This window comes from Marmota monax, unplaced genomic scaffold (genome assembly GCF_021218885.2).
Source record: "Marmota monax isolate L192 unplaced genomic scaffold, Marmota_monax_Labrador192_F-V1.1 WCK01_AAM20220418_F8-fsc00112, whole genome shotgun sequence".
NCBI lineage: Eukaryota > Metazoa > Chordata > Mammalia > Rodentia > Sciuridae > Marmota > Marmota monax.
This window is the reverse complement of record NW_026692073.1, coordinates 5,404,870-5,431,881: the sequence shown is the minus strand read 5'-3', so window position 1 is coordinate 5,431,881 and position 27,012 is coordinate 5,404,870. Positions and strand designations below refer to the sequence as shown.

At 34.7% G+C, this 27,012-nt stretch overlaps 1 protein-coding gene across 2 annotated transcripts in view; it reads right to left on the bottom strand.

Moving 5' to 3' along the window:
* The window catches only part of Cfap299 (cilia and flagella associated protein 299), a 644,193-nt gene extending 618,763 nt beyond the window's left edge, over positions 1-25,430 (bottom strand). For both annotated transcript variants that reach the window (XM_058584388.1, XM_058584387.1), the window contains exons 1-2: positions 25,297-25,430; positions 9,813-9,943 (exon numbers count right to left, since the gene is read on the bottom strand). In XM_058584388.1, the coding sequence (XP_058440371.1) occupies positions 9,813-9,943; positions 25,297-25,407 (242 nt within the window). In that variant the 5' untranslated portion in view covers positions 25,408-25,430. The remainder of the gene's footprint in view (positions 1-9,812; positions 9,944-25,296) is intronic.
* Between the last annotated feature and the right edge of the window lie 1,582 nt (positions 25,431-27,012).

Below are 27,012 nucleotides of genomic sequence, written 5' to 3'. Positions count from 1 at the left end.
ATATGCAGAAGAGGGAAATCTCCTGTACTTCCATTGGGAATGTAAATTGGTATAACCATTACGGAAAAGAGTATGGAGGCTGCTCAAAAAAAAAAATCAAACTAGAATTACTGTATGATCTGGCAACTCCATTTCTGAATATACACCCAAAGAAAATGAAATCAGTAGGTCAAAAAAAAATCTGCACTCCCATGTTTACTGCAGCATTACTCACAAGAGCCAAAATAGGAATCAACCTAAGTGTCCCCTGATGGATGAATGAATTAATAAAATGTGATATGCATGTGCACACATGCGTGTATGTGCACACACACATATATACTCAGTGGAATATTATTCAGCCTTAAAAAAAATAAGAAAAACCTCTCATTTGCAACAACATCAAAGGATACGAAGGAAATTATGCTAAGTGAAATAAACCACAGAAAAACACTACATGATCTCATTTGTATGTGAAATCTAAAAAAGCCAAACTCAAAGAAGCAAGAAGGAGAATGGCAGTTGTCAGGGACTCCAGGAGGAAGGAAGTAGATTTGGTCAAAGAATACAAAGTTTCAATTATGCAAAAATAAATAAATTCTGGATATCCAATATACATCAGAACTATAATTAATAACACTGTGTTACATGCTTAAAATTTGCCAAGGTAGCAATCTTAAATATTCTGACCATAGTGGGGGTGGGAGAATAACTATGTGAGGTCAGGGATATGTTAACTAGCTTGATTTGATAATCATGTCACAATATAGTTGTATACCAAAATATCACACTGTATACCATAAGTATACACAACTTTTGCTTGTCAATCATACCTCAAAAAAGCTGGAAAAAAAACATCTCTAGTAACCAATTCTTATATCAGAAAAACCATTGTGGAGCCACTGTGCCTGGATTTTTATCCTAGCTCTACTATGTACAAGCTGAAGAATTTTAAGCACATTTCTTTAAATCTCTATGCTTGGATTTCATCATCCAGAAAGTGGGTTTAAAGGTCAAATAAGACCTTATTTAAAAAGATGTTAGTACTAAGTGTCTGAACATTAGAATGTGAGCAATTGAGCAATGGAGAGACGAAGTAAAAAAATGCCTCTATCTAAATCAGTTTGTCAATGTAATATCAGAACAGGGGTTATTCAGTCAGCGCGTTTTGTTTTCTCAATGACTAAAGCAAGCATTTTTCCTCAAATAAACATTTTTCTGATAAAAATCTTATCAATCTACTTATCCCTGGTACTCTGATGCAACATGTTCTCTCTGATATGCAGATGCTAACTCACATAAGTATCAGGGAGGGAAGAATAGAAATTCACTGGCTTAGACAAAGGGGAATGAAGGGAAGGGAGGGAGATGGGAATGGGAAAGACAGTAGAATTAATTGGACATAAATTTCCTATGTTCATATATGAATACATAACCAGTATAACTCCATATTACGTACAACTACAAAAAATGGAAAGTTATACTCCATGTATGTATGATATGTCAAAATACATTCGGTCAGGCAAAACTAAAAACAAGCAAATTTTTTAAAAAATTTAAGTTAGATTTTTTTTAAAAATGGTATTGCCAGCACAAAAATCAGCATTTTTGTCTGAGAAGCAAGATTCAGTAAAAGGACAATAATGAGAATTTTTTAAAGGTATTTTGTTACTGTTTGACAAATAGCAATAAATAACAGACATGGAGTTGGAAATCCAGAAGAGCAGTCAAGCTTGCTTCTTCACCCAGGTTAACTGAAAACATAAAAGTGGGCAAGATATGAAAGTAGTAGTAGAATACACAAGCAGTACAAAAACCAAAAATTCATCCTTTGTGGGTGATCCAAGTTAGTAAGAAGGGAGAAGTTACAGAAAAGATGGCAGACATCTTCAAGTGTGGAAGACAAATGAGAAGTTATAAGTTAATATAAATGCAAAGAAGGGAACATTTTAAGAAGTAGATGACCCCTCATTGCTATTAAAGACAGCAGCAGAGGTCAGGCATGTGGGGTGAATTTGAGAAGAGATCCTCAAATTTGCCTATGAAGGGATTATGAATAACTATTTAATGAATAAACAAAATTTAGGTAGAGAACTAAATTAAGAACAAAATTGAAAGGCAGAACCTAAGTAATATTCTGAAGAAAATGGCATAACTTTTAAGAACAAAATTGAAAGGCAGAACCTAAGTAATATTCTGAAGAAAATGGCATAACTTTTCAAAAACTTGAATTTTATTTGTGCTTTGATTAATTGTTAGCAGAACTATCATCTTTTTTAAATTTCTTCTGTGTTATTTTCTCTTTAAGTTTATTCTAATCTAGAACAGGCTAAAACCTGAAGTTGGGAATGTTGATGCTTTCTTGTAATCCCAGCTACTCAGCAGGCTGAGGAAGGAGGATCCCAAGTTTGAGGCCAGCCTGGGCTACTTAATGAGATCCTGTATCAAAATTAAAAAAAAAAAAAAGACTAAGACCTAAAACTACATGTGATTATGGTGATAATGTGTCGACTATTATGTAGATCATGTATACACTTGGTCTCTTGAATTAGAATTAACTGCATAGATGAACATGTTCATATAATTACTCAGCAAAGGAAATACGATATAAAATTGCTTTTTGCTGGATAGAGGATAAATGCATGGATAGATATTTTCCTTGAAAATATCAACATTATCAAATATCATTAACAATCACTTGCTTGTTGTTAAATACATACAGGTTTTGTGTGCATGCATGTGTGTGTGTATGTGTGTGTGTGTGTAAAGAGAAAGAAGGAGGGAGGAAGGGAGGAAGAGAGACAAAGAACAGAGAGAACAAAAAAATTAAAAAGAAAAGAGTGAAAACAAGGGAGAAAGGAGGGAAAAGGGAAGAAATTCAGGGTGTGTTCTCAGTGGTGTTACAAAATCCAACTAGTTAATAGTGAACATTAACTGTCATATGATTTGGGGAATCAGTAAGTATATCTGAACTATTTTTAATGTAGTCCTACCTTTAATTACATGGGGAATGCTCTCGATGAGTCAAGAGTTCATCCAGTATAGCTGTGCATATATCTTATTAGGAAAAGGTTGCATTTGAAATACTTTTTCAGTAACAAGTACACACTAACATTTATTGAAAAGAGTTATAACTCTAATAAAGTAAGTTACATCTAATAAATAATAAATAAAATAGAAAGAACTTAGATACAAAAAAAGAATCTCCACTGACAATACTCATGCTTACTTAATTGGATATGGGAATTTAATGAGAGATTGGAACATACTTCTTAGAAACAGCAAGCTAATTAAACTATACTTTATATTGCCTAGAGTAACAGAGCTCACTTGTGGTACTTAACTCCCCACAAATCCATGAAGTAGAAATGATTTATCCTTTTAAATGAAAGCCTAGAAGACAATCGATAAAGCTCACACAGCAGAAAATGGCAACTTCTAGAACAAAAATTAAGAAAATAATCTATCAAACATTGAATTTCAACCATAGAACCGACAAGAGACAGACCAGAGCAAGAACAAAGAGTGAGAGAAGCCCATCCCCACTACCAAGACACAGGTATTCAGGGATTGCTGGAACCTCAGCTCAAGATCCAGCAAATCAACTTTTAAAAGTTAAAGCAAAATACTCTTATAGACAAGTTGTAGATGAGAAAATTCATTACTAGAAGATCAATTCATATATATATATATATATATATATATATATATATATACACACATACACACACACACACACACACACACATTTAAAAGGAATATAATACCAAATAAAAGAAAAGATCCCCACAAAGAAATTGGAACTTATCAGGGATGGGGAAAAATTAGGATTATAATTTTTTTATTTTTAATCACTTTTAAAATAACTGTCTTTTGTGAAAGTACTAAGAATGTCTTACAGGATTTATAAATATTTAGAATAAAAAAAAAGGTGGCAAGATAGTACAAAATGTAGGAAGAATAACTGGAACTATAGTAAGACTCTTAAATTCATGAAGAGGTTAATATTATTTGAAAGGAGACTGTTATATTTAAGTTAAAGATGAATGTTTATAAACTCTTTAGCAATCACTAGTTTAAAAAAATAATCACAAAAAGTTTGCAAATGTATAAATCATAAGTTATTGTTGAAGATTATTATTAACATGTTTTTTAAAGTCTAAATTCAAAATAAGACAAGAGGAATAAAGAAACAAAGACCAGATTTGATAAATAGAAAACAGCTAGAAAGATGGTAGATTTAAATCCAAACATATCTATGATTGCAAAAATACAGATAAATGGCCTAAATACACCATTAAAGACAAGGATAGGCATATTAAATGTTTAAAAGCAAGATTCAAATATATACCATCCATAAGAAATCCATTCTAAGCATATAAGAATAGGTAAATTAAAAGTAAAAATGATGGGGAAAAATATATGAAGACTCTTTAAGAGGGGCTATCTAAGAAAAAGTAAATTTCAGTAAAAGAAATTTTGCCAGGAATAAAGGTTTCATAAAGCAATGATAATAAAGATTTTATAAAACAATGGTATAGAAGTCCATTTTATTTCAAAAAGAAATAAAATCAAAGTAGATGCATCTAACATCAAAATACATAAATCAAAATAGATAAAACAAAATAAATAAGTCCATAATTATAGCAGGAGATTACAACTTTCATCAAGAAGTAATGTCCAGAATGAACAAACAGGATACAGAAAACCCAAACAACACATAAGGGATCAGATAACAAATGGACTCCTGGCCAAGGGTTAGCCCATTGTAATAGGACTTGGATGTCCATGGATTCACTCAGGCATCACTGACCTGAATGTCTAATTCAGATTGTCATGCCTGGCCATTGGCACAATCCCCCAACTAAGTTCTGGAGAATGACTGTAGACTACCCCAAGCTCATGTAGTCCTGATTGCAGCTGCAGTGCCACTTGAAAGAACAGAGTTATGTGGCTTCCGGTAGATGTCATGTGGCTCTTGATTTGGTACATAACTTCTTTCCTATCCCAATCAGAAATTGTCAAAATCAGTTTGAATCCACACAGAAGAGAGCATAATATTCACTAGCAGTCATCCTCAGGGCTGTATAACTCTCCTGTCCCATTATAATGGACACCCCACAGAACTTCACAATGATTAATTCCATCAGTGCTGTCACCTAGCTTGGAAAGGAAGAACAAGAGATGAATGGTATATGGCTCTATAAGACATGTGCACTCCCACAAGCAAGCAGATACAACCTAAGATTTGGGGGTCAAAGCAAAACTTGTGCACTTTTCACTCTTACTGTCACCTTCCTGGAGATGTTGATCTGCAACAAATCACAACTGCATTATCTGAATTTTAAAAGAGAATAACTTTTAACATACAACTTTTAAGAAATATGATATCCGAAACTAAGCAAAAGATTGAAATCATTTCACAGAACACTTATATAAAATTTCTCATTTAATTCTTAAGTATGTGGTTGTTTTTTATTATAAAACCATTAAGTAAAGATAAAACTACTAGATGGGATAAAGCCATATTACATGAAACCCATTTTGACCTTTTTTTCAACTTCACCTCCATAAAATAAAAAGAACATTTTGTCAATTAATAGATATTTCCATTTCCATTTCCAAATGGAAGGAATCAAGTACAAATCATACCAGAAAGTGCAAGTTAACAGATGGTAAATTGATGAGATTGAATACTACCAGAAAGTCTGGGGACTTGTCCAGCTTTTACATTTACTAGGATCCCCTAAGATAAAGGGCACAAGAACCTTACACTAAATAACCATACAGATCCTCTTCATTCAGTACAAAAGATCACACAGATCCCTGCATATTTGAATTCGAAATTTATATAAGGGTATTTCTTACAGGAATTCCTAAAGGTTAATCATAAAGTCTTCTGAGAAGATGGCAATAGCCTTCCAGTATAATTAGGACCTTATCAGGACTACCACATATTCCTACCATCTGTTTCAGGTGTCATACTTTAGTAAAATATGATCATTATCCCAGAGATAATTCTAAGAGGGGTGAATTCATTTCCTAATAGGATAAACTGACTTCAAGTGAGAACACTGATGGTCTTACAAGTTCACCCAGAAAAGTGTCCCGCCTGAGGGATGACACAGTTAAAATTACAAATTAGAAGGAACCCAATATTCAGCTGGTGTAGCTGTCAAGGTCCATCTCTCCTACATTATGGAGATCAACTGAACTTCTCACTGCAAATGGAAATTCTCTGGAGCTTCTGCTTGGCAGCTACCTTAGCCAGCCCCTGAGACAGAGAATAACTCTGTCCTGGCAAAAGGGCATCAACTAAACAACTACCATTCACCTTTCCACACTTGGTAGTTTCTGTCTTGTGATTAATAGAAAAAGATATCATGAATCTCAGTAGAGAAAAAATTAGATATGTTCACGTAATAGTGGAACTTCCAAGTAAAGCCTGAGGAAAAGGCAAAACCTGCTCCACCTTCACTACCCCATCCCCACCCCATACCAATAACAACAAAACCCAACAAATGTTGAAATGAGTGCTCTCTAGCAGTACTGCTTTCAGGGAGGAAATGCCTTAACAAAGGAATTACAAATTAAGACAGAGATACAGACCAGGATTTGTAAAGAAGTGGTTTTTATAAGCAAATCGAGGCATAATGATATATTCATCTTAACATCCTTCTTTACCTGATTATCTCCCATCCTATGAGTTCACTTTAGCAGTTGTACCTTAGGAAAAGCTTTCCCTATTCTTCAACATCCTCCCTAAACCCTGACTTAGTGTTACTTCAGGGTGCTGTCATAGTACATATAATTGCATTTCTTATCTTCTGTTGTAATTGACTTTTTATTGAAATATAAATAACATAATATAAAATTTGCCCTTTTGAGGTATACAATTCAATGGTTTTTAGTATATTTACAAAGTTAAACAATCATCAATAATATCTAATTACATATTTTATCACCCCCAAAAGAAACCCCATATCCAATAGCAGTCATTCTATCCCCCCCCTTCCTTCCCACCCTTGGTAACCATGAAACTACCTGCATTTATGAATTTACTTCCTTAGGACATTTTATATAAATGGAATCTAGCTCCTTTCACTTAACCTATTGTTTTCAAAATTTATACACAGTGTAGCATATAACAGTAATTCATGCCTTTTATGATTCCATTATATTTATATACCAGGATTTTTATCCATCTGTCAGTTGATGCGCTTTTGAGATGTTTTTACATTTTTGCTCCTATGAATAATGCTGCTATGAACACTCAGGTTTGAGTACTTAAGTGAACCCTTTGGTACATTCTTAGGTGAATTCTTATGTACATTCTTGAAATTGCTGGGTCATATGGTAACTCTTTTTTTAACTTTTTGAATAACTGCAAAACTGTTTTCCATTTCCCATTCCCACCAACAATATAATTTCCCTTACTTATCCAGCACTCAAACTTCTTAGGGCAGAATCGTGTTCTATTGTATCCCACCAACCTAGCTAGCATAATCCCAATGCACTATGTGAATAATAGAATAAAACCTAACTTTTTTTACTTTTTGTCTTCTTCTGAGGCCTCCACTCATTAAAATATCTCCCTCCAGTATTGTTAGCTTTCCTCCCTCCAGATTCTCTTATAAAGCTGCTGGAAGGAACATACTTCTGGATACTAGCACTTCTTGAAATGTGTGCTCTGTGATTACGAAAAGATTGTGATCTACTTGAAGTTTCTCATATGCAGTTAATGTAAGTCTATCTGGGAGTAGAATAAAGTGTTTCTGAGTTGGTATCAATACACATATAGTCAGATACCCATGCATATTTTCAGTTATCCTCCAATGAATATAAGCACAGGACATACTTGGCTCTAGGACACCCTCTGCTGGCCATGCTGTCAACAACACTTGACAAAGAATAGCAAAAGACTCCCACAGCAGACAAAAAGCAACATATGGGACCCATCCCATTGCAAAGGCAACCAGAGAAGATCTGCAGATGAAAGAGCCTTCCGATCCTAGAAGCACTGGGTAAGGATTAGCCTCCCATGACTGGCACTTAAGTAGCCTGATGACTTCCAGCTCTGGACAGTTAAAAAGACCATCACATAGAAGAAATACCCACTTTGATCCTTAAACACAAAATGGACTTATGACAAGGATAGAACTTATAATTTAAATATGACTGACTACTCTTGATTTAAACTGGTTATATCTCTTATAGAATCATATATGAATATACATAAATTCCAGACAAAATCACACAAAAATCTTTGCATTTCTATTCCTGACAGGCATGTATTGATCCTCACAGAAAAATAGAATTACCTCTGTTTTTCATATGAGACATATAATTATACCCATACAATTTGTATAATTTTGTTAATAATAAAAGAGTAACTATGTTCAATAAGTTATTGAAGTTTTATATAAATTTCCTGTGATAAGCAGAATGCTCCTTCAAGGATATCCATTCCCCAATCCCAAGAACTAAAGAGTATGTTAGATTATATGCCAAAAGATTTAATGAAAGTTTTAAACCTTAAAATGGAGAGATAATTCTGGATCATTTTAATGGGTCCAGTAAAAAAGCCCTTAAAGATACTTCCAATGGGGAACCTGGAGATATCTGAAGGGTAAGGGGGTCTTAAACCCACTATTGCTTAAGAGGAAGGGGAGATGGAAAGCATGAGAAGGAATGTGGGCAGCCCCTAAGATCAAAGATCAGCCCTCAAATGACAACCAGAACCACAACTGGTAAGGAAATGGGGACCTCAGTCCTACCACTACAAGAAACTGAACTTGGCCTACCCTCTGGATAAGTGTGAAAACAGGTCAGTCTCAGAGCCTCCAGACAAGAACTCAGTCCAGCTGACAGCAGATTTCAGTCTTGTGAAATACTGAAGAGAAGATCCAACTAAACCACAGTGTATGTATAGAACTGGGAATAAATAAATTTGCGCCATGTTAAGCCGCTAACTTTGTAGTGATTGTTATGGCAGCAATAGAAAACTAATAAATTCTCAAATGTTAGTATGCTAAATTACAATAATCTATGGTTCTGAAACACAATAATCACTGAAATACTTCAAATTCCACATTCCCAGGACCAATTCACATCTATCAAATGTTATCATTTATAATGAGTAAAGGGGACATTTCTAGTTATAATTACCAGGTACTTTTAAAGATGCTCTCTAAGACTAATATAATGATATCTACGTAAGTATCCGTTTCAACATTAACAACTTAATAGTTCAAATAGATGATCACCTTGTCAAGTCTTCTTGAACTTGTTTTACCAGTCTGGTGTAGTTCACATTAGGAATACCTCTCATTCATTATATACCTAATGTATGTTATTAGAGTCATGTTTATTATAACTTTTTATTAGTCACATTAACAAGACTATTATTAATACAGGTAAATGAATCAATATTTATAAAAATGTTAGAATATAAATGATGTCAATGTTTATAGGCCTCAAAAGTACAAACAGTGCTAAGGCAAAAGTCACCTATATTTTTAGTATATACATGCATAAAACCAATAATATTGAGTTACTTTTTAACAGGACTTTATTGGTATGATTATCACATTTTGGTATTTATATTTCTTAAATTAGTAGCTCAAAGTTGCATGTAACTTTATTGCAAGAAGTTACAGTTCCTCCAGTTCCTGATCTGCAAAACACATGATTTAGGGCATTCCAAGTTTAACCTGCTCCAGCCAACTTTTCTGAATTACAGCAAAGCCAAAAGGAAAAAAAAAAAGGAGAGGAGGGATTTTTCCAGAGACTCTAGAATATAACAAAATCTGGATTTGGAAATGAGCACTTACTTTTTCTGAGTTCTTTCAGCCAGCCTTGCAATCTCTATAGCTGCCTTCCTTGCTTCAAAATCTGCCCTTTTTATTATCTCTCCAGTCCCTCGGTAGCCAAGCTCCACCAGCTGGCGGGCCAGGCTTTCATCCTAAGGAGAAAATCAATTAATAGATATGTGAGCAAGTGAGATATTTTCTCCAGGGTATACCAAGGAGTTGTTTTAAATGACAAATTAAATGTTTTGTCTTAAAATGAGACACAGCTATTAGATATGAAAAGCTAGCTTTCTAACAATGCATTTATACACATCTGATTCCGTCTGTCCTTGACCATGTATATGAGACTAAAAAAAATGAAACAATGTTAACCACTAAATTTTCTTTAAAGGGTTGGAAGACAAAAGTCTGTAGGTCTTTAATCAATTTATGAGACCAACAGTAGACAATTAATACAGTATCTTTAAAACAATAAAATTAGAAACAATAGTGCTCATAGAAGACTAAAAATCAATTGCACAAAAAGAGAATAGGGTTGTTTTCACAAAGTTCAATTTTTCAGACTTACTTCCTTGAAGTCAATTAACTGATGACAGAATATTATAACTTCAAATACAGCTAAAGAGGAACAGATGAATTTCCTACTTAACTATAAAGATATTGTTTCCATATAATGTTGGTAACAATAAAAACAGTAAAGTAGACACCCAAGAAGATAACCACAAAAAGCTTCAAGTTGAAAAGAAATTTTTTTCCCCATAATATTTTTAGGCCTTTTATATTTCAGTTACTTGAAGAATTATCTCATATATTTTTGTCACTTGTATGGCATATTCAGAGAGAATATTTGTTTTCCTATTATTTGAAGAAGTATCATTTTACATGAAGTTACTGCCATAAAGCATTATATATAAAAAAATATTTATCTAATACTCATCATCATCTTAAATAAAATATATTTAAAATAATAATTAAAGCAGAATATAGACCTTTTATTAATATATCACTATTGAATGCATAAAGTGTCTAACAAATAAATGAGACACTTAAGAGGCTTGGTTTACAATTGTATTCAACCTATAATGGCTTTTTTCAGGTTATAACTGTTAAACAAAACCAAAAAAAATTAGATACTAGAAACCAGCTACTTTCCTTTATGAGCATCCATGTAGCAATGTGTGTACATTGCCAAGCTATTACAATACAAACCACCAGACCTTTTGGCTTGTTTCTGAAATATTCTGCTTAATATGTTATATGTGTTAGTGTGAACCACAAAACTGAGCAAATGCCTCCACCTAGTGGAACTAACCTTCAACAGAAAACGCAATGCAGATTGGGGTTTGCTTTACAAAAGTGAATGGATTTCTTTATTTGAATTAATTTTTTAAATTTTCTTAAATATTTTACTAATAGAGCTTATAGAAAGGATTCAGTTCAGCAATACTGTAGTATTCTTCCATGGGAATATAAATTCCTCAAATTCAATATAAAAGTTTCTGTAATAGAAACCATTAAAGTTTCTGTATTTACTTTGTAGATGAAATGAATTTGATATCCTTATGTGCCTTACCTGGATCACACAAACTCATTTGGATTGTTTTGTAACCAGAAGAATTAATCTCTGCTAATAAATGGGCAAAAATCTATTGAGAAAACAGGCAGAAAGTCAGCCTTGGTGGCTTTGTATACCATTATCATGCTCTAACTGGTTGAATCACTATTCATCCCTCCATAATGACAACACTTCTTGCAAGCTAGTCAAAAGCAAAACTACCAGCTCAAAAGAAGCACAATGCTCTAGATTATCCCAGGGATATGCTCCTTTTGGGGAGGGGTGGAATTTGGTTTAAAATTGAATCTTGACTTGAAAATTCTAACCCAACTTTTTTCCCCAATCCTCAAAATAATGTCTTTTAGGAGTACGCAGAAAGTCTCATTTAATGCAAACAGTTCCCCTATTACCAGTATCAAGAAGAATTTTCTGCCTCTTATAAGGTGGATTTACTTGAAACAGAAGATAAAATCAGAAGGTTCATTGAAAGTTTTAAAATTCAGTACATTCTTTCTCCACTTTCTGTCCTGGGATTCAGAAACACAAAATCTATGATAGAATGCTAATTGCCAGCCACCCACCTCGAAACAAAATGGGTGCTATTGGTTTCATTCTATCTTGCCCTTTTTATGAAAGTAATAAGATTATTGTAGAAAACTCTGAGGCATACTGACACAGCTCCCTGGCCACCAAGCCCACAGCTGGTTACTGTTCCCTTCCAAGAAGCAGCAGTGGATTGGTGGAACAGCATAATGTCAGCCCTAGTGGATTGGAGCTCTCTGGGCAAGCACTGGTGAAGGCCATGTAGATGTGGCAGTCCTAAGGCTCTGGGAGTGCCTATCACCCTTAGGCGGCTAGGCCTGGACATGGTATGGTTACCTGCTGGGGAAGCCCAATCCACACAGCACTGCAGCCCACATCCTGCTAAAATAGACCAGCCCATAACCTCAACCTCCTACTTTGTGATTCAAGGTGAGAAAATGGAAGTGGGGCAGACCTGAAGAATGAAGTCGAGACTCTGGAGTTGCCAATAGCATTAGTACATTTCCAAACTCTAATTAGCATAAATTTGGACCCAAGTCCATGCAAATAGCGGTGACCCAAGTCCATGTAAGTTCCTGGTCTAGCATACTCAGACAATTCCTGAACTGGCATACTGACCCCTCTTGCACTGCAAAAGTCTGTTCCCGTTTCTATTCTTCAATGAATCCCACTCTTATATTCACTCATCCTGGTCTGTGGATTTCATTCTTCCAATTCATGAGACAATGAGGGTGAGCTGCTGGGGTCTGCTGCAACATGGGAGGGCTTGGCCTTCCATTAAGAGCTGCAACACCTCTTGGCTGCAGAGGCCTGCAGCCTTACACAGACCCCACCTGCCAGCAGAAGCAAAAAAAAAAAAAAAATGGAGTTTTTTTAATCTCAAAACTCTGGTTTCAACACCACAAACATATCACACATTGATATGTCATCCATTATCTTTCCAGAGATGATCACTGACATCTTGGGTTATCATCTTTCAATCCTTCCTCTTAATGTATATATTGGTTGTGCTAGATTTCTTTGAACAAAATCATGCTGTGCAAAGTTTCTCATGGCCTACTGATTTGACATTTAATAATGCATCTTGAACACCTTTTCATTCAATAATAATAAAATAAAATTTTAGCTACTACACATTTCATAAACTCTGTGTGCACAAGTATTGTGTGTAGTTCACTACTGTGGCTTTAGCTCCTTGCCTTTATCTGACAGTGAAAATGATTGAATCTTATTTTGATTTTGTATTGCTTTAATTACCAGTGAGGTTCACCATCTGTTCTTACAGATGTTATTGGTCATGTATATTTCTTCTATTTGAATTATCTGTTTTGAATTGTTAAATGAACCCTTTGGTCATTTATTCTTAATTTGTAAATACTTTGGACATATGTTAAATGTATTAACTAAATGCATGCAAAACATCTGCAAATATTTTTTCTAGGTCAATGTTTTCCTGTAACTTTATATAGCTTTGTGTTTATACCTAGATGTTTAGAGCATTTGGACTATATTGTGGTGTCTGGTGCTTCTATTTTTATTCAAATTTCTTTATTCCAGAAAAGATAGCTGTGACATTAATTGTTGAAGACTGCTTTCTTTCTCTGCTAACTTGAAATTATACATTTTTGTGTACTTACATCTCATATACATGAAGATCTATTTCTGGATTCTGGTCCCACTCTATTGACTGGTCTCTCTGCTCTCTCAACTGTTACAAAGGTAATACAGATACTTCTCTACCTGCCTAGGGATAAAACTCCACCACAACTCTGTCTTAACATATTTAAAGTCTTACCTTCCCTGAGCTACCTGCTTCCATGAGGAGCTGCTTGACTCAGGGAGGTCAGAGAGTGTTGGAAAACAAGACATATTCAACCAGCATTTTATATTGATTATGGAAATCTAGATAATTTGAAACAGCAGGCATCCTGCTATTAAAAAATATATAACATTTTTTGAATAAACCTATTGGAGGTAGGTTCTCTAGAAAACAGATTTGGGAATGTAGGTTTATGTGCAAAAGGTCTACTGGAGAGTTTCTTGGAATTTGCCATTCTGTGAGGTTGAAAGACGCAGGATTGGGCAGCAAGACCTCAGCAGCTCTGGAGATGGGCTGGCCCTGCAGAGTTTTCCTAAATTGATGTAAGGTGACCAGACCAGACCTTTATAACCTCATAATAAACAGTAATTTAGATAAGAACTGACCTAAGAAAGGGTATGACTTTGGAAAATATGAATGTTTTAGATGAATAGTCATCTAATCAGTCTAGTTAGAAGTTTGTCAATTTTATTGATAGTCAGTGAAGCAACTTTTTATGTCTTTGATCATCTCTTATTATTTTTTCCTTTCCATTTCTTTGATTCCTGCTGTTTGTTCTTCTATTTATTTATTTGGGCTTAATTTACCCTTTTTTCTAGCCTGTCACAGTAGACACTAAGAACATTATTAGATTTTTCTTCTTTTCTACTGTAAGTTTTTCAATCTCTAAAGTCTTCACTAGAACTCCTTAAAGTGTATCCAACAAACCTAATACATTTCATTTCCATTTTATTCAAATGAAAATATCTTCTATTTTTCTTTTTGTAATCTCTTCTTTGATCATGAGTTATTTAGAACTAAATACTTAACACCCAAATATCTGAAAATTTTCCAGGTTTATTTCTATAATCGATTTCTATTTTTCATTATGTTATTAGAGAACAGATTTATGATTTCAATATTTTTAAATATATTTCTTTTGTTTTATGACCTAGTATAGGCCCCATGTGTATTTGAAAAGAATATGCATTCTGTTGGTTTTGTGTGTACTAGTCTATAAATGCTAATTAAATCAAGGCAATTGCTAGTCTTCTCCAGTCTTTCATGTCACTGCAGATTTTCTATCTTCTAGTTTGGTCTGATCAATTACCAAAAAAAGGAACACTGACACCTCCAGTTACAATTGGGAATATAACTATTTCTTTTCATTCTTAACCAATTTTGCTTTATGCATTTTGAAGATCTGTAGTGAACTACATTACTTAGCACTAAAATATTTATTATGATATCTTGATTAACAGACTCATTTATATGTATATGAAATGTCCTTTTTATCCCTGAAATATTTCTTTTCTGAGCTCTAATGTGCCTGATATTAGTACAGTCATTCCAAGTTTTTTTTAATATGTATTTTTATAGAACATATTTTTCTATCCTTTTACTTTGAATCTATTTAATCTATCAATATGTTTATATTAAATTGTGTTGTTTGCCTTTAAAGATTGCAGCATATTTAGATCTGAAACTTTTAGCTATTCTTATAACCTCTGTCTTCTAACTGAGCCTTTGAATCACATTTACTTTAATTTCCAGTGTGGATGGGTCTTAACCTACTACTTTGTTATTTTTTATTGGCTTTATTTGCTTTGATTTGGGGAGGAGGTCTTTCTATTGGAATGAGTCTTTTCTTTAAGTATTCCATGTATCTCCATTATGGGATTATTAGTTATATCGGTTAACTGCTCTAAAATTTACAATAGGAATTATTAGCATATTGCATTCTACCTTCAATAATATTATACCATTACATATATAAGAACCACTACAACATTACCCTCTCCCATCCTTCATGCTATTGTTGTCTCACACAGTTATCCTTTGGTATCCATGATAGATTGGTTCCAGGACCCCTTGCAAATATCAAAATCCATGTTGCTCAGTTCCTTACGTAAAATGGCATAGTATTGCATATACACATATCTTCCCATGTACCCTAAATTATCTCTAGTTTACTTATAATACTAATAAAATGTAAGTGCTCTGTAAATAGTCATTATACTGTAACATTCAGGGAATAATGATTTTTTAAAAAAGATCTGAGGCTGGGAGATAGAATGTGTGCTGTTTAGCATGTATGAGGCCCAGGTTCAATCTCCAGGACCAAAAAAAGAAAAAGAGAAAAGGAGAAAAAAAGAAAAAGCCTTACAAATTCAATACAGATTAAATTCTTTTTAATATTTGCAATCCATTATTGGTTGAATCTGTGGATGGTATATCCTGCAGATATGGAGAGTATTTTACGTCCATATAATAAACCACAGAATGCGTCATTATTTTTTCTTTAAATAGTTAATAATCTCAAAAGAAATTCAAAATTAAGAAATAAAATATTTTTATTCACCTTTTAGCCTTTCCAGTGCTTTTCATTCCTTTGTGTAGATCCAAGTTTCCTGTTAATAGATGCTATTCCTTCCACCTGAAGAACTTTAATGTTCCTTGTAGTATAGACTTAAAATAATAAATTTCCCTGGCTTTTGTTTTGAAACTATTTATTTCATCTTAATTTTTACTTTTTTGCTGAGGCATAATGTTCTAGGTTTATCTCTTTCTTTCTCTTTCTTTTCTTTCTTGGTTTTTTAGTACTTCCAAGATGCCATTCTGTCGTCTTACAATTTGCAGTGTTTTTGAGAAGTGTCCAGTAATTTCTGTCTTTATTTTTTTCTATAATGTGTCATTTTACTTTGGTTACTTTTAAGATTTTATCACTGGTTTTCATGATTTTATTAAGATTTATTCCTTGATGTGGTTTTCTTTGTGCTTATTTTGCCTGGAATTCAATAAACTTGGTTTTTATTTTTCATAAAGCTTGGAGATCTTTTGGCCATCATCTTTCAAGTATATTTTATTCCATCCTTCCCTCTGTTCCTTTTGGACTCTGTTTGCATGCATATTATTAGCATTTGATATTAGCCCATGTGCCTGAGGCTCTGTTCATTTTTGTTTAGCTTATGTCTTTTATTATTATTACATTGTTTATTGCTGAGTTGTTTTAGCTCAATCTTAGATTTCTTTACTAAATTCATTTATTTGTTATTATAGGACTTCAGCTAATTTTTCTTGCATTTTCACTGTAGATAATAATATTACCTTTTATAAACAACATTCTGACTTCTTCCAAATATTTATTGCACTTTCCTTAAATTGCACTGGTCATAAGTCAAGAAGAATACAAGTGAATTAATCCATTCATAGCTGAATAGACTACTGGGAGGTGAGACCCAGTTTGAAGAAGTAGGTCACTGGGGTCATATGCTGGAAAGGTTCATCTTCTTCCCAGCTCCTTCCCCCCCTCTTTTCTCTCTCCCCCCCACCACCACCTTCTTTCTCCCTCCCTCCTTCCCTCCTTTCCTCTTTGCTACCAAGAGCTGATCAGCTTTCCTCCACCACACCTTTCCACCATGATGCTTCTGCCTTGGAGCCAACCAACCATGGACTGAGACCTTTGAAACAATGAGCCAAAATAAATCTTTGCTCCTTGTTCTTGTCAGGTATTTTGATCACAATGACAAAAAGCTGACTAATACAATACATTTCTGAATTCATTTTAAATTTTTTCATTCAGTTCATAAGTAAAATTAGTCTTTTGTTTTCTATTTTGTGTTATCTTTTTCTGAATCAATATGCAAGTTCTGTGAGATTGATATGGCTTGAGTATGAGCCCACAGTAAGCAGCATATAGCTCACAATGGTAGGCTAATAGCATAATCAACATGTGAGACTGGGTTGGTCACTCCCAGAAGTGATGGTAAGTTTACCTGGCTTAAATCCTTGGATAGCTAGTCTCTAAACCAGGCTTAGAATGTATCCCAAGGTAAACTCAGAGAGACAGACACAAGCCATAGCAAATTTCAGCAAAGAGTAAGGGTTAGATCTGCAACACCCAGGAGTTTATAAGCAGTGATCAGGCAAGCCCCAAAGCCCATCACATGGACCTATATAAGAAGAAAGGCAAACCACAACCTTGTATTTCTACTGAACATGGCAGCTGTCCCCACCCATCCAGATCAGCTATTCCATCTAACAAAAGAGCCTCTCGCAAAACATTGTCCAACTGCTGAATTACCAACTGGCTAAGAAATACAACTAGCTAGGAAAGATATGCCATGCAACTGAAAACTAAAAGAGAGCAAGAGTAGCTTTTCTTCTGTATATGAAAATAAAACAGCTTTAAGTCAAAAACTATAAAATGAGAAAAAAGGAGCATTATATAATGGGGTCAATCCATCAGGCAGATATAATAATCATAAATATATGTACTATATATATATATATATATATATATATATATATATATATATATGCACCTAAGAATATAAAGCAAATATTAAAAGTTTTTAAGGGAAAGTTAGATTGCAATAAAATAAAAGTAACAGACTTAAATACACCCTCTTCAATAATGAACAGTTCATCCACACAGAAAATAAATAATAAAACACTGGACATGGATTCTACTGTAGACCAAATGGAAACACAACATATCAAAACCTATGGGAACCAGTAAAAGCAAAGGTGAAAAGGAATATTAAAGCAACAAATTCCCACTTACAAGATCTAATCATTATGGGAATGCAAACTGAAAACACAATGAGATATCACCTCACATCTGTCAGAATTACTACTATAAAAATAACAAAAGATATATGCTGCCAAGGATGAGCAAAAATGTATACCTGCACTTACTTGGTTGGAATAAATTTAGTGTAGCCATTATGAGAAAACTACACAGAGGTTCCTCAAAATACTAAAAATTGAGCCACTGTATGATCCAGCTATTCAATTTCTTCTTATTTAACCGAAAGATTTGAAATCACTATGTCAAAGAGAGGTCTACATTCAAATGTTCATTGCTGGTATTCATAATATCCAGGTTAGGGAATCCACCACCTAAGCATTTATCAAAGAATGAATAAAAATATGTGGTATATATACACAATGGAATACTACTCACCTGTATAAGAAAAACCTTGCCATTTGTAACAGCATGGAAGAACTGATGAACATCATGCTAAATGAAATAAGCCATGCACAGAAAGACAAGTATCATTTGTTTACTCTTTCATGTGGAATTTAAAGCCAGACTCCCAGAAAAAAAGAGAGGATAATGATGGTTACAAGAAGCTGGGAGGCCTGGGATGGAGGAGAGAGTAAGGAGATGGTTGTCAAAGAGTACAAAGCTTGAATTAGACAGAAGCAAATATTTTTTTAAGATATATTTCATAGTGGGTGAATACAGTACACAATATATTATACACTTCAAAGTTATTAAGACAAAATTTCAAATGTCACTATAAAAATATTTGAGGTAATGGTTATGTTGATTTGATTAATTTAATTATTCCACATTGTATTCATAAATATTTGTTTTAATTCACATCTCCCACTGTTCCTATTCATTTCCTAGCCAGTGAAGAACTGTACAGTTCCATCAATAGTGTTTCCCACCCTTTGGGTTTTGCTGAATTCCTACTCATAGTACAGGTCAATGTGTTCCTCAGTCTTGCTAAATGTCCTGAAAATTAGCAACCGGACACAAGGACAAGATTGGATTTAGTTCTGATGTCTTTAGAAAATTTGTTAATGGTGTTTTATTCCTTCATGCACTAAAATCTCCAATGTGTCCCTTTGTGTAACATCAGCAGTTTTGAATGCTCAATGTTACCAGTCCTTATGTTGATACCTCTTAGTCAGACTGGTTGTCTGAAGCTCATTCACCTTACCTAACAAGAACCCATGATCAAACTGAGTTCTCACATATTGATAACAATTTATTTCCTTCATAGCTGAAAGTCAGATTTGCTGGACATAAAATCCCTTAGTCACATTTTCTTTCCTTGAGTATCTTAAACAAGTGATTACAATTTGCACTGGTATAAAACCTTTGCTATTTAAAAGTCTGATTATTTCATTTGCCTTGCCTTATAAGTCACTTGCTAGTTATACCTAGATTCTACATGACTTTTTTTCTATGTAGTTCAAATAATTTTACTAGAATATGTGTCTTGGCATTGGTCATACTGGGTTAAAATTGTCAGATACTAAGTGTGTTAAGCCAATGTATAGATTTTTTTAAGTAACTTCGTTTTATTTATTAATTAATTTATTTATTTTAATGTGGCACTGAGGATCAAACCCAGTGCCTCACATGTGCTAGGCAAGCGCTCTACCACTGAGCTACAATCCCAACCCCCAATGTGTAATTTTTAATCTCTTACGTTGTTCATTTCAAAATGTTTTTCTTGAATTATACTTTTCATATTGTTCTGTTTCCTTGCTCAAATTTGAAGTACTTCTTCAAAAGGATGTCTATTAACAGGTACTTGATCTTCTGTCTTCAATAATTATTAGTTTTGCTTAAATCCTTTATCTCTTTCTTCATATTTTTAATATTTTAAAAATTTCCTCCTTTCCACCTTCTTTTTCCTTATGATTATCGCCTGTTGGGTTTAACCATTCTTCCATTTCTTTTAGTTTAGTTTTCACTTCTAAAGACTTCCTTTGGCTCCTAATTCTTTCCTGAATTGTCACATTACTTTTGAAGTTTTTCATATATATATCATTTTCTCAATGCCTTTAGTTTGATTCGAAATAAAAGTCACAGCTTTGTACACGGGTCTTTATGATCTGCTTCCTTTGTCTAGAGGATGTTATTCTGCTTCTCATTCTCACAGTAATTTTAAATGAGCTTTGACCTCAATGCTTCTTTATAGATCATTTCCAGTTTCACTGAACTTTCAGAAGATATGGCTCACAGAGCTTTGCTTTCATTTTTTTTTCAATATAATCCTTCAAAATATGGCACTTGCTTTCTGATATTTTCTTTTCTTTGTTAAATTCTTTTATTCTCTCACTTTTACCTCAACCTCCTCTTTCAAATTTTCTCTCTACTATCCGTATCCTTCTCAATATTGATTCCACTCCTAGCAGCCCCTCAGCACTGTAGAGCACCAACCAAAAGGGGAGGTAATTTCAAAAGCTCCCAGGGCAGCAGACTGTCCATCTTGTTTATATGCATCTGGGAACCTCTGCACTCATCTATTGATGGAATGGCCAAAGCCCCTTCAGAGTCTGCTGCTCTTCTCAAACTATACCACTGTCCTTCCACTGAATCCCTATTGTCTTTTTGGCAGCTTTCTTGGTTTGGGACCCTTTAGATTCCCATTGTTTTGTTCTGCTTTTCTCCTGCATGGATGCTGATGCCTTCCAGTTGTTATAGCTGTGGATGGTTGTTTCCATCTGCCTTTATGTTCAGATTCTCAGGAATAACACTCCCTTATTTTTGTGTAAATTTTGTTCATGGTTTGAATTTTGCTCTCCAACTTCTCTTGGCTTCTGGATCATCCTGTTCTCCTTGATTTTCTCCTACTTTTCTGACCTCCATCCTTCTCCTTCTCCTTTGTGCATGCCATTTCCATGTCCATGCCTCAAATAATGGTTGCTCTTCCACAATTTGTCATAAGCCCCATTCTTGTCTCACTCTGCACACTCTACTTGTGAATCCTTCCTACTTCCAGTCATCCCACCTGTAGCTTCTGAAGTCAATATAAATAAAAGTTGCATAGAACTTGCTGTAAATACACAGAATATAGATGTTAGGGAACTGTTTGAGATACAAACTGAGACACTGAGGAGGTCATCAGGTTCTTAATATTTTAACTTTACCATTATGATAAGGTTTTAGAAGTATTGAGAATACAGTATTCTTGATTACTTCACCTCTAATCAAAAGAACTCATAAGCATGAGGAAATTCGATATTTTTACATAGAGGAGAGTACTGCTATGAAGCTACTGAAGGAAAAATTTAAGATTCCTCTTAAATGGAGAGAAGTTAATGTAAATGCCAGTTTTTCCCCAGTGGATAAACAAAAGATTGTACATGATTCTAAATATATATGAATTAAGATTTTTCATAGGGAACAGTATTTTGGTGCAATAAAAATGGAAAAATACAATGGATGATTGTTAGTTTGACTTATCATATGATAAATTGTTACTGTATTTTCCTTAGAGTTTTGCCTAATCAATATCTGCTAAATAATTTTAAGGTTATATACAAAATAATTTATTTTCTAAATAATTAAAAGATAATGCTTTAACTAAAACATTAAATGATTTAATAATGAGTAGAAACCAACTGTCTGGGAAATTTTTAAATAATTCTATAACATCCCTATATCCCTTACCTGAGAAAAGAAATTCACTTAGGAGTAATATTTTTCCAGTGGTCAGAGGCAGCCACTGAAATGAAGGGACTATGTTTAGTCAAATGGAAAGATTACCAAGAAAGAACTTGGAAAATTGTAATATAATAATTTTGCCAAAGCTTTTCAACTATTTGTATATTGATTTAGGTGATTAGTTTAATTTGGGTTAGATAATACTAATTTCCAGAACAAATATTGTTATTTGGGTTAGCAAAGATAAGCCTAATTGCTGATATTGTGATAAAGTTCTTTGAATGTTTTATTGCTATCTAGTAAAACAAGCAAAGCATGGTCTGCATTAAATAAAGAGCTTCTTTTATCCTCCTGAACCAAGTATCATATTAAAAACATAGTACTTGGGGTTGGGGATGTGGCTCAAGCGGTAGCGCGCTCGCCTGGCATGCGTGGGGCACTGGGTTCGATCCTCAGCACCACATAAAAATAAAATAAAGATGTTGTGTCCACCAAAAACTAAAAAATAAATATTTTAAAAATTCTCTCTCTCTCTAAAAAAGAAGCCACATAGTACTTATTATATTCACAATGATAAGTATATTTGTATACTTATCATTGTCTGAGAAGTTAAATGATTACAAAGAGGTCAGGTTCACAGCAGCAAAGAGCTGGCAAACTGAAAAGGGAAAATTTAAAAAAATAAAAGAACTTACTTACAAAAAGATGAACAGAATTCATAAAAATCAGCATGGACTGATAAAGCATCCTTGGGTTAGCAACAGTGGGAAGCCATTAACACCACTAGGCAAAAAAGAAGATGGGAGAGGAAGCAATATCTAGAACAGGGAAGTGCTGCCAGACCCTGGAAAGAGTGCTGGAGCGGATGGAATGAGAGGCTGGCCAAACATAAGGAATGCAGCCAATTCCAAACCATAGCCAAAAGGGAGGTGGCAGGGAATAAATCCTCTAACCACTCTCACCCAGCCTCTGATCTCCTACTGGTATCTTCTGCTGTCTGAAACCTACCTAAAGCAAAAGGGCCTGATTAATGTCCACCAACATCAGCTGCCAGGAACACAGACACAGGATCCAGCACAGATAACATGGCAATTTTAAATGATTCATTGCTACTAATTTTTATGGTAACTAACTGAAAACTTGGCAATGGGAGAATATACTACTCAATAAAGGAGTAGACAGTACTAACCGTACTCTTGAAAAATGCTAAGAAGGTAGCTTTTAAGTGCTTTAATCACAAAAAAATAATAATTATGTGAGGTAATACTTGTTAATTAGCTCTAGCTATTTATGACATATACATAGTTCAGAACAACACGTTGTACATGATAAGTACATATAATTTCATTTATTGATTTTTTAAAAAATTGTTTTTTCAAAATTGTCCCATTAAACCAAAGTCAATTGCTAACGAGGGAGGGAGACAAGGATTGCCTCACAAAGCATAATCCATAACTTATGATATATGCTGGCCATACAGTTGAAGGGATTCTGAGGAGTCCACTTGTTTCTGTGTGTCCTAAGTAGGCAATTAACTTGCATCCACAAAAAGTATTTGAAAATTTAAATAGAGCTAATAGCACTTTAAAAGTTGTAATTAATACATATATTCCTGCCTTAGTATCACTGTTTAGCTAAATATTCATCTCACTTTTTATAAAAGTACAATAATCATATGGCTAACCAATACCAACTTAAAAACAAATTTATAATTCTCCTCAAATCAAGTTAGCATCCTCCATTTTAGAGACCTTTAAAGTTCTGACTGATGAAACACAAAGTATTAATTTCTCCCCTCCAAATAACAATATTTTTAGTTTCTTGCTCTCATGAAAAACTGTAACAGTTAAAAAAAAAAAAAAAACACTGAAACATTTCTCAATGATACTAGGCTTAAGTGTAGTAATGTTCCACCCATGCTACAAAGATGATTTTTTTTCTATCGAGTTGATTATTGTGTACATTTCACTTTTTTTATTTAAACATTCAAAAATTTGAATTCAGACATTGTTTAGAAGCATTTCTTTTGCCCTTCATTTCAGTGTCTCAGATGCAAGGCATAAAACTGACTTTCAAGACTTTAAAATATTATCTATATAAAATATTTAAAAGTTGTTGATGAATCCAAGGGTTGTGTTGGAAATCCCACCTACATTTATTTTTAAAAGACAATTTCAGGAAGAACAAATCACTTGTCCAAGGTCCCACAACTTGTTCGGGGTACAGGTACTAGAATTAGATGTTTCTGTTCCCTTAAAATTATTTTCATATCTACCAAATGAATGTGTTTTGAAGGATAAGAACTTTTAAAATCTGTAGTCCACGTTTAAGTGAAACTCCACCCATCCGAATTGGGGAGTCCAAAAATTTCAATGCGCAAAATTACCTTATTCCAGATTAGAAATGTGGAGAGTTGGTTACAGGGTTCTTTCCAGACTTGATGAGCTTTGGCGCCACATAGTGGCGTTTGTTCTCTCTGCCATTAATTGGGAGGTGGCGGTTCTGCATCACTTCCAGGACAGCCGAATCCCCTTACTACCCATTTAATCTGCTGGGTTGGGGAAGATTGGCTGGGAATAGATAGGGTTTGAGGAACTCACTGGCCACCTCCTAGCTTCACACGACCTACCCTAGCCCGTGATTTTCCCGCCCATCCGGGTTTTCTTCGCTCTGGACGAGAACTGTATCCTGCACCACACTCCCTTTAGCGGGAGTGGATGGGATGCTGGGCAGAAGAGTGTAACCCATTAAGTCCAGTTTCGCACTTTTTTCCCCCTTGCATTTTTACTATGGGTATTAATCGCGATTATCAACTGTATAACACAGAGACAGGAATATACCGGCACAACTACCAGCGATTAGTAGGGGTGAGGGTAAGGGGGGCGGGGGGGGGGGCAGGTGTTTCAAGGACCCAAATACCCAAAATAATATCAAATGCACTAGGTTGGTGTTGCCACTTGTCCTGGAAACATACTGTCTTCTGCTCCTTTAACAAAGATTGACAAAGGAAAGCGAAATGGTGTATGTTCTGAGTTAAAACTCTGCTCAGCCTTCCTTTCTCAAAGTAACTTTGGAACGGGACTGGCCAGGAGAAGGCAGAAAGGCCGAGATGTAGAAATTCAAGAGTCCCCTGCGTGCGTACGTGCACGGGCGAGTTTCTGCGCTGGGTGACTCGAGAGGCCAAGTTCCGCCAGGACAGGGCACTGCAGGGCAGGCAGGACCTGCGACTCACCTCAGCAGGTGTTCTGCGCGGCTACCCTGCGGCCGCCGAGCCTGACGTTTCGCGGTCCACCGCCAGGGGGCGAACACCCCACGACGCGTCAGATGGCCGAGGGACCTAGGGACGCGAAGGCGGCGGACTCTGCCGCGCCGCTGCCCTTACCTCCAGGTAGTACAAGTCCACGGCCCTTACCTCCAGGTAGTACAAGTCCACGGTTGTGATCTGCGAGTCGAGGAAATCTTCGTAAGTGTTGAACTGAGTGACAATATTGTCCAGGGCCATCAACGCCTCGTCCTGATCCATCGCGGTTGCCTTGGCCAAAGCGTCCCTAGCGACAGAATCTCGAGGGCAGGATCAGGAAGTTCCACCCACTTGGCTCCATCCAATCAGTTGGAGGGGGGTTGAGCTCTGAACGTTAATCCCGCCCCCATGTTTTACTACTGGGTTTCAGGTTCCCGCCTAACTCTTGGGAACTATGTTAAATTACCCACTCCAAATTCAGGGGCGGTATCAGTCCACTGACTCACACCTTGGGGAAATGTGGCACAAGGGGAGAGATGCAAATGACAAGCCAAGTTAAAGAGTATGACGCTGCCAGAATGTTTAGACAAAACGTTATGAATAAGTTCTTCCAATCATATTCTAAAACCACCTTAAGCAGTACAAAAATATAAAAGTATTTTTCAAGGAGAAAGAGTATCTCAAAAGTCTAGGAAAATGGTCTTGTGACCAAGGCCACATTAATGACCTTTTTGAATTATTTTTTTTAAAATTGTAACTCAAATCTCAGTTATCAATATCGAGTGCAAAGAACCATTTACGAATTTACCAAAACAAACGAAGGAATCTCAGCAATAATATCTTTGAGCCCCAAGTTATTACATTTTAATTTTTTTACTATGTATTTCAATAAGCACACAATGAAAAACCTTGCTCTGCAGAACCAGTCTTTTTTTAATGAATACCTGTGGAAACTTAAAAGGTGAAGGGTTTTACTCAAGATTTTCTTTTTACTTTAGAATAAAATTTTTCATTTTTTAAATATAAATGTAAAGGAATCCAACAAGCAGCTGTCAAAACTTTTTCAGAACTTATTACGGTTTTTAATGTTTTTCAAATCATCTTTGAGAATTTAACACAGTTTTCTTTCTAAATATTTATGTAATTGATTTAGAAAATTTTCACAGATGTGCTAAAAAATATTTTAATAAAAAATCTCAGAAGGTTAATTTCACTTTTGGTAAGCTTATATAATTTTAAAAGTTCATCTCAAATATCAGGATGTCTATGAAAGTGTAAATTTTACGTAATACAGAGACAAGGATCTCTATAATATTACTAACCTTTAGTTAATAATTGTATCCTAACATGTTTTAAAAGGCATTTGGTACCTTATTTTTTAAGCGTATTTTAATCATTAAATTTGGAGAAAGAGAAACATCACATATAACACAACAGCTGTAATAAAAATAGTAACAACAATATTTGTTGAGTGCTCACTGCATGCCAGGCTCACTGCATGATGGGCACTAAGTGTCAAAAATCATTGTACTTAGCTGGTATTTACATTAAAAGTAATAACCACCAACAATTTGATAGCATCTCATATCTGAAAAGATAAGTAATTTGAAAAGCCAAGAATGGAGATGAAATCCATGTTCCTTAAAAGATTCTAATAGGTGACAAAGTTTTCATTATTCTCTATTATCTAGAGGGTTCTGTAAGTCCTTCCTAAAAGATTCATATTCTGAGTGAACTGAGCACATGGAAAAGCTTTAGAAAGATTCAGCCACTTATGTACGGAGAATATAAATATTTCCTTTAGTCCAAAAATATTTTACACAACCTTATCAATGTTGCAGCCGTGTTTTAAACATTTTATATGCATTATCTCATTTAATCTTCATG